This window comes from Canis lupus, chromosome 22, assembly GCF_048164855.1.
Source record: "Canis lupus baileyi chromosome 22, mCanLup2.hap1, whole genome shotgun sequence".
Classification (NCBI taxonomy): domain Eukaryota; kingdom Metazoa; phylum Chordata; class Mammalia; order Carnivora; family Canidae; genus Canis; species Canis lupus.
This window is the reverse complement of record NC_132859.1, coordinates 35,632,838-35,646,169: the sequence shown is the minus strand read 5'-3', so window position 1 is coordinate 35,646,169 and position 13,332 is coordinate 35,632,838. Positions and strand designations below refer to the sequence as shown.

Here is a 13,332-nt window from a genome sequence, read left to right as displayed (position 1 = left end):
GTATGCCATTAGCATGGGTCAAATGTGAATTTTGGGGAACACCAATCAAACCCAAATTTAAAGTGCAAATGTAATGTCAACCTAGAGTATGGCCTAATTTGACTGGATTAACACTGACATTTCCCTCTCCCTTGCTAACTTTTCCATTTCTCAGCATCAAACAGCCAAGCACTGAGCTGATAGATGGGAATTCATATGTTCTGCATTTTGAATAGAAATTGTCACTTCATGATTTCTGTTCTTAATTATTCTTTCTTACTACATGACTGAGAAGCTATTTTTATATTTAAGTCTTTTGTTCATAAAGGTCAGATCTAAATAAAGTAGTCAGTGTTTCATCCAAGTATTCCAGAGAGCATGGCTTAGTATTCCAGTCCTTGTCATGAGCAACCTTCAGTAGCTTACTTTCAAGTTAGTTATTGACATAAAGCAATTAATACTAAATTTTACAATTGCCAAAGTGACTTGGAGTACATGCCTTCTCTTGTTTTGTTGCATGGCAATTGCATGGTTATCCTATAACAAAAGTGCTCACTGGATTTTAATCAAATTTCTTATAATACTAGTCTATACCATGTAATTTGGCATATAATTATATACTTTCTTATATTGTTTGTTGGGATTTGGATAAATTGGTTAGATTTCCCAACCAAATTGTAAGCATCTCTATATAGTTTAAATATATCTTGAGTACTTCCTCTGAGGTCAGGCCCCTGAAAACTATTTACTAAGTAGCCAATACAGACTACCACTGTATAAACCATTGTTTATGCTTGCTATTGAGAGCAACTGCATAAGTCATCTTATGATTATGTAAAGAATAGGGAACAGTGATATTTTAATGTTAGATTTAAGACTGGGGAAGGGGTGGGATACAACAAATTTTTTACCAGTGGTGATTTGCTTCCTAATTCTTCCTGCCAAGGGAAACAGGTCCCAGGTGAATGCTGCCTAGAGATGTAGATTCTTTTCACGTTTTTGTAAGATAATGTCTTTCCAAAGAGATACTCAGTCTCACAGATGTTATTGATGGTTCCAATCCAAGATCATAATTTGCAAATCGCAAATCGGCTGTTAAATGTTAGCTCACAACTCTTCCCTGGGGTTTTTTGCCCTGATAGAAAGGCTAAGTGGAAGGAGGGGAAGAAAGCAACACCACCCTCTGGTTGGAAGAAAGGGAGGTCAATGTGGCTTGGACGGATCCTGACAGTGTACAAAATAATTGAATCAATGGAGAAAGGCTAAGCTCTCAAATTCCAAACTGCTTTTAGTAATACTTTTTAATGGAATTTAAAAATAGTTTCAGGGTGTTTACAATCCCCTTTGAATTACTGTCATGTAGTAATTTGAATATTAAAGATAGTGACAATTGGAGCCAATATTAATGAGAAAGAGGCAAGAGACCTCTTTATTCTGGCCTACCCAACCACCTGCCCTCTCATATATCTTATACTTCACCAATTTTTTAAAATTAATTAATTAATTTAAGAGAGAGCACGTGGTGGGAGGGGCAGAGAGAAAATCTTGAAGCAGACTCCCTGTTGAGCATGGAGCCCAAAGCAGGGCTCCATTCCAGGACCATGAGATCATGACCTGAGCCAAAATCAAGAATCAATTGTTTAACCAACTGAGTCATCCAGACATCCTATAGACCTCACCCCTTCTTCATTGATATTCCTCAGTATGGATTCCATAGATTATTTGGGGCATTTCAGAGAGGGTGTTAATTTTTTTTTAATTTATATAATTATTTATTGTTTTCTACTGTATTGGAAGGCAAAAGCATAATTCTTCTTAAAGTTATTCTTTGGCAAGTGCCCTAGTTTTATTTAACCCATTATTGATGGAACCAGATGGAGAATAAAAGAGCTGGTTCCAAGAGCATTTGAAGAACAGGAATTTGTATAGTTAGTCAAGAAAAGCTGAAATAACATTGTTAAATTGAGCATTAGACTGGTGAAATAAAACTATATGTTTTTGTGGTTAACCTCTATCAGTCCATAAAGGCAGATCAGTGTATCAATTTCTGCAGTCAGGAACACCACAGCCTATAAACTGCCTGTACTTTTGTTGGTGTGGATTTTTAGTTAGATATCCTGGGACATTACCCAATAGTATTAGCCTGGGATCAAATGGAGGTATTAGAAAATGCTTCAGCATGATGTCAGAGAATTAAGCAATAATAATTTTGCCTCTTTACCATGACTGGGATAAATTCTTCTTGTTCAGGTAATTGAATGGGGGTTGGTATGCCATCTTCTCTTTCTGTGCTGTTTTGTTTTGTTCTTTAGTTTGACTGATTAGTCTTTACATCCATGGTGCTGAACATAGTGTGTTTTTGTATCACAATATTTTCTTCTTGAGAATTCTGGGTTACATCAATTGAGTTGACTTTTTTAAAAAAATGTTCCCTCTAGGAGGAATAAAGGGAGCAAGCATGACTTGCATAGTCATTGTAGCATAGTGAAAGAAATAACTAAATCAGTGGAGAAAAGTCAGGTTGTACAGACTAGACCAAATGCATATGCTATTTTTAGGCTATAAATTCAGCAATAAACATCTAACTTTTCATATTTTCCCAAAATCAAACTTAATTTTTATGTTAAGCCCCCATTCCTCATATCAGAAGACAATTACCTTAAATGTAAATTTTAATGTACTGATGATTTCTCAGATTAAAATCAAACAAACTGAGAATTGCTCTTTTCTCTGTTCTTCTTTCCTGAGTGGTATTTTTGGCATTGTGTTCCTGAGGCTTTGAGACTGCCTGTGCTGGTATCCAATCTGATTATTGAGTATGGTTATCCTTCCACATTGGCATCCAAAAAATGTAGTGGAACAGCACAACCTGACTTCCGGTTCCCAGTCCACGGTTCCATCTGTGACCATGAATGAAAGCAAGACTTCTATAGGGCAAACTCTCTTATTTTGTCAGCTCACCATCTCAGGGGCCTGAAACAGTTCCCACCTCTGGGAACTCAGAAGGAGTTCCTGAATTCCTTGAGTTCCAGAACTCAAATATACCGTCCGTCACATCAAATCCTGGCCTTATTCTCCATGGTCTTCTCAAATCTAGCTTTTGCATCGAATCTCTATCCCCTGTGGTTTTCTGGGTGAACTTTTCAGGAACCCTTGTGAGTACAATATCCTTTGTTGAACTTCTTCTGGTGCCTCCTATGCTACTGGCCTTAGAGGTGGATTGTTGAACGTTTGTAGATCTGAACTACAATTCAGTTATTTTATTTCATTTTAGAAAAGTGAAGGAAAGAGGTAAGAGTAAAGCTTCACTATACTAAAATTTGAAAGGTTGTATTGTCTTTCAATGGGGCATTTGGTCAAATACAGACAAGCCGATATATGTTTTGGCCCCATTCATAGAGTAAAAGTATTCTTTGCTTCTTCAGGGAGTTCCTGCCCAAAACATTCTCTTCTGCAGTTGTTCAAAAAGTCCGGACTCTTAGCAAAGCGAATTCAGAAAAAATAGGAGGTCATACTATATCTTGGTCAACTTGAAGAATACAGTGTAATCCATCTTTTGTTAAAATTGTAGTAATTACCAGTTTCAGAACTTGTGTTGTGAATTGTAGTTTCAGTAGACTGGATGTATAGCATAAATCAAGTCTCAAACCACCAGGAAAGGGCCTCTAACTTTGCCATTATGATGTGCCATGAAATAAAAAAGCAGAGAGTATACTGTACAAAGACCTAATGCTTCCAGTTTATTAGATACAGATGCTTTCCAAAAATATTTAATCCATTAAACATTCAAAGGCATGGGTAGAACATCATGTTAAAAATAGTTACCCTTTTAAGAAGAGAGATAGTATTTGAGGCCTGGGAAGGAGTATAAATATTATTTTATATTTGAGGTAACCAAAGGAATAGTCCTAGTGATGAGTCAGAAAGAGAAGTGGGAGCCCTCAGCTCCTGTCTAGACTGAGTCAGTGTGGTGTTTTAGGACCTGCCTTGTTTCATGTTCCAACTGTCACCTGCTCTGTGATCTTGTTGGACAGTTTCCTTAATCTTACCCTCTTTTTTTAGAAAAAAAGATTTATTTATTTATTTTGGAGAGGGATCATGAGGGGAGGGGCAGAGGAGAGAGGAAGGAAGAGAATCTCAAGCAGCCTCTGCACTGAGCATGGAGCCTAATACAGGACTCAATCTCACGAGCCAAAATCAAGAGTCAGAAGCCCAACTGACTGTACCACCCAAATGCCCCATTTAATCTTACTCTCTTTATCTGTAAGATGAGATAAAAACAATTGCCCTTCACAAGTTGTTGAGGACTAGATGAAACTAAATATGTAAAACTGTTCCAGTGTCTGCCCCACATTCATGCTTAAAAAGCACTGATCTTCCTCCAGGTCCTCCAATGTACCATCCCAGGAGTGGAGGGAGGGGATTGCTCTTTAGGGTCATGCTAACCAGAGTAAGATAGCAAATGTTACTTTTAAAAGTTTCTGATACCTTTAAATAAATTATTTTTATGAGGAATTTTGTGACTTCCTTCTAAGTTTTAAAATTAAATCCACGAATTAAGTTCACTATTATAATAAAACTATAAAATGAAATTAAAATTGAATCAATTTTAAACTTGGATTTAAATTTTAATGGGACCAAATATTGTCTGTCTTTTTCAGGAGGAACTACTTAGATACAAATCATAGGCATACTATATATGACTGACATTGAAATATAATCAGCTTCTGTTTTTTTTTTAAAGAGAAAATTATTTTAATAAAAATAGGACAAAATTATCAACATAAATGTGTGTTTCAGTTTTTGGTGAAAAGATAGGAAGCATATGCTAATCTGAAAGATTTATTGAGAGAGAATGCTTTAAAACTCAGAATGGTATGGCTAACATTGGCCACAACTTGAAAGTTAATCAATATTTAAATAAACAGGGGCACCTGGGTGGCTCAGTGGTTGAGCGTCTGCCTTCATCTCAGAGTGTGTAATCTTGGGGTCGCAGGATGGAGTCCTGCATCAGGTTCTCCACAGGGAGCCTGCTTCTCCCTTTGCCTGTGTCTCTGCCTCTCCCTCTGTGTATCTCATGAATAAATACATAAATCTTTAAAAATTTAAATAAACAATAAAAAATTTAGAAACAACATCTATTTGAATTTTTATCACTATTGTTTTCTTTTTTTTAAAATTTATTTATGATAGTCACACAGAGACAGAGAGAGAGAGGCAGAGACACAGGCAGAGGGAGAAGCAGGCTCCATGCACCGGGAGCCCGACGTGGGATTCGATCCCGGGTCTCCAGGATCGCGCCCTGGGCCAAAGGCAGGTGCCAAACCGCTGTGCCACCCAGGGATCCCTGTTTTCTTAAAATTATTAAGGCCTAAATAAACATAAATCTGATATGAGGATATATAAAAATTTGTGAGCATTTATCAGATAGAAAAGGGGGAATAATGGTTCTCATACCCAGGATTAGCTGAAGTAGTTCAGGAAACCAAGGGGGTTTGTAAGTGGTACAGCCAGTATACAAAACTATCCTTCCCAGTCTCAGATTTCCTTTTTCCCTCAGTCCTAACTCATGAGATTACTCACATCTCAGCAATCCCGCCAGAACACCCCAGGATTAGTGCTGAACTAGTCATGGGATTTTACATGTCTTTCCATTTTACGGTAGCAGCAAATGTCTGAGAGCCTGTTCTGGTGGTACCTAAGACTAAAAATTAACCTTTAGTTTAGATGATAGGGATAGAAAATATCCTTTAAATTGAAAAGAAGTAACAGATTAGATAAAAATACTCTTAACATATAAAATATAATGAAATCATTAGTATTCATACCAAATAAAGAACATTTACTAATCAATAAGAAAAAGAAGCATGGGCTACAAACAGGAAATTCACCCAAGAAGTACAATAGCCTCACCAGCATTTAGATAAACATAAAATAAAACAAAGATTGGCAAAATTGAAAGGTTTGATAATACATACTGTTGATTAAGGTGTAGAAAAATGGATTCTCTTTTCGTCAGAGTGCAAACTGATTCAGCTACTTAAATATATATTGGTTGAGAGATCCCTGGGTGGCTCAGTCGTTTGGCGCCTGCCTTTGGCCCGGGGCGCGATCCTGGAGTCCCAGGATCGAGTCCCGCATCGGGCTCCTGGCATGGAGCCTGCTTCTCCCTCCTCCTGTGTCTCTGCCTCTCTCTCTCTCTCTCTCTCTATGTCTATCATAAATAAATACAGAAATCTTAAAAAAATAAAATTAAATAAATAAATATATATATATATATACATATATATATATTTGTTGAAAAAAAGAAATATATCTGAGGGCCTAGCTATTTGATTTCTTCTTATGTACCCTAAGAGATCTTTTATACTTATGCACAATGAGACATGTGCATGTATGCTAACTGCAGCATCATTTATAATCATGAGACACTGAAAGCAAATTAAATTCCCTTTGAAACAGAAGTGGCTAAGTAACTATGATGCATGCCGAACATGTAGTACTCTTTAATAGTGGTTATAAAAATTGGTTAGAACAGTGTGTGTTGATAAAAAAGAATCTCCATGACAGACTTGGTCAAAAAGAAAACAAAAAATTATAGCACCAACCTTATGATGTGTCACCACTTATTTGAAAAAAGAGAAAGAAAGCAAGCATGAAGTAAGACTATAGATTTTCTACAATAGTAGCTTTCAAACTCTTCTGGAAATGACCCTCAACAAGGAACATATTTTACATCACAACTGAGTGGACCCTTACTATCTGCAGTCACTCTGAATTTTTTCTATCCTCTCCCATATCATTCTATGTTATTCCATTCCATTTTTTAAAATATGGGTCATGACCCATAAAACTGCTTTCAGGATTCAACCACCATTTGAAAAATACTGTTCTGAAAGTATACAGTTATGTATGTAAATGGGTAGAAAAGTGACTGGAAGGCAACACACCAAAGTGATATCAGAGGTTATTTCTGGGGAGGCACTCAGGGGTGTTGGTTCCAGGGAGCCTCAAGCCCCTTCTGTAATACCGGGGTTGTTTGCTTGTTTTACAATGGGCATGTGTAATTAAACATTTTTAAATTTATTTTTTAGAAAGTGAACAATCAAAACTATTTCTAAAAGTTAAAGATTTACTGGAGCTGAGAGAGTAGTGGTCAAGAGATCTTAAGACAATGTCAAGTTACTTTGCATAATTGAGTAGTTCAGAAGACAGGCATTCTAGCTAACTATCTCTGTTTTTGTGTTTAGGGCCACAGATGAGCACATTCTTGTGGCAAGGTAGAGTCAAACCCGTGTGATATCCCACTCAAAATGTCATTACAATTTAAGAACTCTCTGCCACAGTGTTAGATTTTAACTTGTTATCTATGAATATTAAGTCCACATATCAAAAACATAAAGTAGTCAACATAAAGGTGATAAAAAAATCAAACCTACCAGTTTCAGAAAATATGAACTTAATGTTCTTGTAGCAGCAGCGTCTTGGCCACATTACATGGTCTGTAGTTTTTGGTATGGGTCTAGAAAAACAAATCGTTACATTTTAAGAATCATTTCTACAGGAAATACCATTGCAGAAAATTTGACATGTGTACACTTGGTCATCTCTGCAGGCTGGAGCAGATACCTCCAGCATTCTGTTTTCTATTTTAGAGCTACCTTAATTCTTTGATTTATCTTCACATTTTTACCTTAAGGGTAATTTATTAAGCATCATCTTAATGGTTAAGTAATTGATGCTTAAATGAAGTTAGATACAGTGCCTAGGGGAGATAGATCCTTTACATTTCAAACATTTAAACAATGTATTGAATGCAGATAAACTAGAATTGGATTATTTTTATGTGAATTTCTCAACTAACTCAGTAAAAATTACCATGAACAAATATTTCTTTAAACATATTTGTTTTCTTTTTTGTGTGTTTGTGTTCACATGCTTAAAACAGGTTGAATCTTTTAATGACCACATTAAATTTTCTGTTTAAATATTTTGAAAACAATTTTTATGGTAAAATATGTAATCTTTCTCAGAAAGCATTTATATAAGAATCATTTTTCAAAATTTTACCTGTTGCGAAAGCAAAGATTATATTCACATTTAATTTCATAGAGGCTCAAGGTAGTATGGAGGGAAGAAGAGGGACTTTGGAGCTTTTCTTTTTGCAAAAAGCATGCTAAAGGTCACACGGAGGAAGGGCAAGAGCTAAGAAACTGGAGGAGGTGGGAGGATTCTATCAATCCACATGTCTGAAGTCTCTCTTCCATTTTCTCCAGTGTGTATCTGAGGGTGAGAAGAGTCAGAGGTGGCCTGGTGGCTAATCTAGAGGTGAAGGCCATTTCTTTAAAGAGTTTTATATTCCTCAAACTTAAGAATGAACTACTTATGGCTCTGACACGTGAAGGTGGGGAAGCAGTTCATGTGCAGTTTGATACCAAACCATCTTCAAATGGTGAAAAGTGGTGTGGCTGTATGATACAAACTCTGGATAAGTTATAAATGTATCTTATTTAGACCTGGAGGAAAATCCAGGTGAAAATTTGTAATAATCAAAGGTTACAATAACTATCATATCCTTGATTGTTACAAATTATACTTTTTTTGATTTTTGGCTTTTGTTTGTTTCTGTTTTTGTTTTTTACTCTGGAAGATTGCCTATTTAGCATTTGCATTAGTAGTTTTAATAAATTAGTTTTAAAATATGATATTAAGAACATAATGACTTTAAATTTTAGAAGCCTGATAGCTTCTAAACTGCACATAGCTTTTCAAAGACCGTAGTATCCAAAGCATCACTGACTCCTGGTGACAGCCTGATGTAATTGCAGGCAAAATTTTCAAGAATCTTTTAAATGTTATAAAAGGCGACATTGTTATTTTACTTAGAAGTCTTATGAGTAAAGGGAAGAAATTGTCCATCCCATATTGTAAAATATTGAAGTGTTACAGGGTCTCTGCATATTATCTCATTGGTAGGATAAGAATCTTAGCTTAATTTTTTTTCAGAATTTTACCCCATTTTTTCAGTAATACCACTTTCGAAAGAGAAAACCAGGATCTTGACTAACTGCAGAATTTATCATCCGCAGCATCTGCAGGGATTGCTGTGTCCCAGAGGAAAGTACGACAGATCAGTGATCCTATTCAGCAGATCTTAATTCAGCTGCACAAAATCATCTATATCACCCAGGTCAGTGTGCTAGTTTTTTATTTACTTTTCATCTTAAGTACAAATTTGATACTAATACTGTTGAAAAACTACTTTGTGGAACTTTCAATTGGAGTGAATGCAAATTTTTATCCCCTCCAACTACATATATTTGAGAGCATTTTGGCTTAGCAGCAAGGCTAGAAAGATGTTGGATAAAAAAAGCAAATATGGCAGGTTTCCCCTATGACTCCTAACCTACTCTTTCATTGTCAGTATCCCACCAAAAATAAACTTCAACACAAATGGTCCTTCAATGTAGGGGTGAAAGTGGAAACAGGGCTGAGTTCTGAATAGCATTACTACAGGGAAGAAAGGAAAGTAGTGCCTGCTCACTAATCCTGAGGATTCTAGGTGAAAACTAGAACACCTCAGAGAAATGAAAACACAAGGTCCAAGATTATTAAAACTCCTTATTTAAAGTGCCTTAAATCTCAGTAACTCTTAGGCACTGGGGGAACAATCACTGTTAGAAAATGACTATTAATTATTTACAGAAATCTGTCTAATGATGAGCAACTTGAATGTTCATTTACCAAAGTTGACCAAAGTCTTATTTTTAATAAGAAAATAAATTTTTGTAGACGAAGTGTAAGCATTTGGACAAGAAACTAAAGAGTATTCTGGAGCTTAAGATTGCATGTCTTATGTAGTTCATTCATTCATTCATTTGACATATAATTATTAGGTGCCTACTATTAGGTGCTACTGTTCTATGCACTTGAGACATATCAAAGAGCAAGTCATATAAACATTTCCTCAGTCTAAGATCCAGAGGGGGGGAAAAAAAGTAAGATCCAGAGGGCCATTCTGATGAGCCCATCAGTTGCCAGTTGTGGCAATTCCGATTATACATTCGAGTACTAGAGAGAAATACCACCAGGTCAGTGGACCAACTGGGCCCACTGTAAGTCAAACTGGGGGAATACATTTAACCTCCCCCTCCAAAGCAAACAAACAAAAAATACATGTTGATTAGTGTACCACAGTGACTCTAGTAATTGATGCGAGTTTATAACCAGTGTCCAGTCTTCTCTGAAAGCCTGTGCGTTTATTTCTCCCCAGTGTACAGTCACTCTAACAAATGGCTGCAAGTCTTTTTGGGAAAGGTTTGTAAGAAAATTTATAGTGTATACTTACAGCAGTGTTTCTCTGGACCCTTCCTAAAAAGGTCCCAGCTTTCCCACTCATTAAGGGCTTTGGTTCTTTTAATTGACCAAGGTCTAGAGACTGTATGAGAGGCTATGACTCTCCACTATGGCAACAGCAACTCAGGTCTTTTTTTTTTTTTTTTTTTTTTTTTTTTGTCTATCAGGCTTTGAGTTTCTTTTCTGTTATTTGGATTAAAGAATACTCTAGTAAACTGACCATCTGTTTCCTTCCAAGGAACACTCTAGTCAGTTAACCACCACCAAAGATCTCTGTGAGCCAAGGCATTCTTTTTTTTTTTTTTTTTTTTTTTTTGAGCCAAGGCATTCTAATTAACAGTACATCTCTCTTACCCTTTATGGTTAAGTGCTCCCAACTTGTCATTGTGACAAAGTTGTCACTTGGCTTTTGTTTGAGACCACATCATCCCCATCGGAATCATATACTTTCAGTGTTGTACCTGGTCTACAAAGGGAAGCAACCACAGAAGTTATTTTAAGGATGCTGGTGCGCCCCTCTCTAATGTATTTCTCAATGCCTTAGTGAGAGGAGTAGCTTGCTGAACGTAATTGAGGAGTGAGTGTGCAGGTCATACATGGTAAATCCACCCCAGCATGCCTGCCTGTCTCCCAAAGCTTTTGAATTCCCTCTTCCACATACCAGGGAAGCTCTGGCATTTTGTCCTCATTAAATGAAGGCACCATTGAGTTCAAGTAGTAAGACACCAACCAATTAAGCAGTTACCTTCAGCTGCACGACTAACATGAAATCTGAACTCCATTAAGAGCACCTGTGTGAATGAATTCAGCCTAATCTAGGGCTACAGTTTACCCTTCTTGGCCTAAAACCCTTAGCATCTACTACACATGTTCTCTGGGTTGCTGCTAATATATAATAGCAAAGTCTTGCAATTCTTTGGATGGGTAAGCTATTTCCTTCTGGGTCATAGTGTGTACCAATTCCCCGGAATCATATTGAGATATGACCCTAGGAATGGACTTGACTCTCATTGTTGTGGGCCTTATGAGGAATAGGCATTCCTTTTTAAGATATCACTCCTCATCTGTCTCAGATAAGGGTGGTGTAGAGTTTTCAAGCAAAGGAAAGCTTGACTTCTCAGACACGGAGTGACAAGCTACTTCTGCTGGCAATGATACCTCCGAGTGACTTGAAGTTCAAGATTGTCGGTTTTATCTGGATCCAGCAAAATATTCCTATTTCAAGTTTTAGGATCCTATTCTTTTCTCTAAATTTCACATGAGAAACTTAGCACCGAATACATTCAGCTGACATTGTAATTTAGAAACTGCCCAATTAAATTTGCATTTGATTATCAGCTGTATCAGTGCTGTGGTAGCAAGAAATAACAGGTTTTTAGGGCTATCATGTAATCTCTCTGGGCCTTAGACTATGACTTGAACTGAAAGTTAAAGGACCAAGCTTCATACTGTCTAGCAGCCACGTTTGGCAGCCACTTGAGCTTCCAGGGCACTTGCTTCAGTTGGTTCTTTATCATGATGATACCCTAATTAGTTGTGATGCCACTGCATGCCATGCGTTATCTGCATCCTATGTCCTATGGCAAAACTCAGCACTGGACTCAGTTCCAAGGGCACAATCCAACCAATTTCCAAAACCCATCTGTCCTTTTTCTGGGACCTTCCTCGGACCAACTCTATCAGTGAGGTTCCAGTTAGGAGACAGAAACCACACAGTAATTTCAACAGGGAAGATTTAATATAAAGAATTGTTGAAAAATTATTAATAATAACAGGGTATTATTTAAAAAGGAGGGGGAAAGATATCTAAAGAATATAGGAAGAGCAGATACGGAAGTCATTACTTACAGGCCTGAAGTACAGCACCCAAGAAAGGAACAAAATAGAAGAGGACAGCCTATCCTGGGCTGAGGTCCATACCTCATTGGAAGGATCAGAGAAATCCACTGAGGTGCTGTGCTAGAGAAACTTATAGGGAAGTCTTCCTCAGGGGATTGGGGCAAGTCATCCATGGTGAGGTATCGTGCTGTGGAACTCACTGGAAATCTGCACATCAGGCTTAGGCCAAGAAATGCCATCTCTGGGACCAGAGGAGGCTGCCCACTGGTTGGTGCTGCACCATGGAACATTCTGGGAAGCTGCATGCAAGATTGGTGCCACTGAAGTTTTATGGGGGTGAGCACAATTTGGGGGTCCTCATTGCAGCTGACCACTCAGTGCTGCAGAAAGGAAGCAAGACAGGAGCATCACTGGAACCAGACAAGCACCTCCAGCAACCCTCCAGCACTCTCTACTGACAGAGCTGAACATCCTGGCAAGGGAGAAATTCCAGTGTCACATACAAGGCACCGAAGGGTGGATTTGGAACTGAGAGGCTGCTACTGGGCAGCCGGCACACTTAGCCTGGGGGCTATGCAAGGGCTCCCTTCTTTGGGATCGACTCAGGCCTGATTTTCTCACTGCTTCCCCTTGGCTTCCCCTAGCCAGGCTCTCTTTTATCACATTTTTCCCTAAATCAGGCAGGCATTCTCTTCAGTCACCCTGCAGGCTAGCCTTTTGAGACTCAAGAATCTGAAATGGATTACTTTTTCCTCCATTTTCTGCTGTCAACTTTCCCCTTAGGCAATCACACAGAATTGTCTACCTGATTAAATGAAAGAGGGTGCATGGCAATATGAGGGGGATATAGAAAATTGGTTAATAAGACATAAGCTGCCATATCTCTGTTGAGTAAGTGCATTTCCATTTAAATGCTGATGTAGAAATATGAGGAGGCATTCTTAACTTTTGTGTTATGGAAATAACCTTAAATAGCGTATTGGTTACTTCAATGCTTAAACTACTAAATTGAAAGAAAATAGACTTTGAAATTTAAATACAGTTTCCATATGCCTGTCTTGCTAATTTTTATATAATAAAAAAACTTTTTAATGGATGTACTCCATTTCTTTATTGGATTTCAAAGTATGTTAAAGCAAGAATGAAATGATTATAAAA

At 37.5% G+C, this 13,332-nt stretch overlaps 1 protein-coding gene across 14 annotated transcripts in view; it reads left to right on the top strand.

Annotated features, from left to right (window-relative positions):
- Positions 1-13,332, top strand: part of NEK10 (NIMA related kinase 10) — a 222,816-nt gene that overhangs the window by 182,900 nt on the left and 26,584 nt on the right. For 9 of the 14 annotated variants that reach the window (XM_072793048.1, XM_072793042.1, XM_072793044.1 and 6 more), the window contains 2 exons: positions 7,230-7,259; positions 9,069-9,169. In XM_072793048.1, the coding sequence (XP_072649149.1) occupies positions 7,230-7,259; positions 9,069-9,169 (131 nt within the window). The remainder of the gene's footprint in view (positions 1-7,229; positions 7,260-9,068; positions 9,170-13,332) is intronic. The other 5 variants (XR_012015023.1, XM_072793047.1, XM_072793045.1 and 2 more) reach the window with 1 other exon arrangement.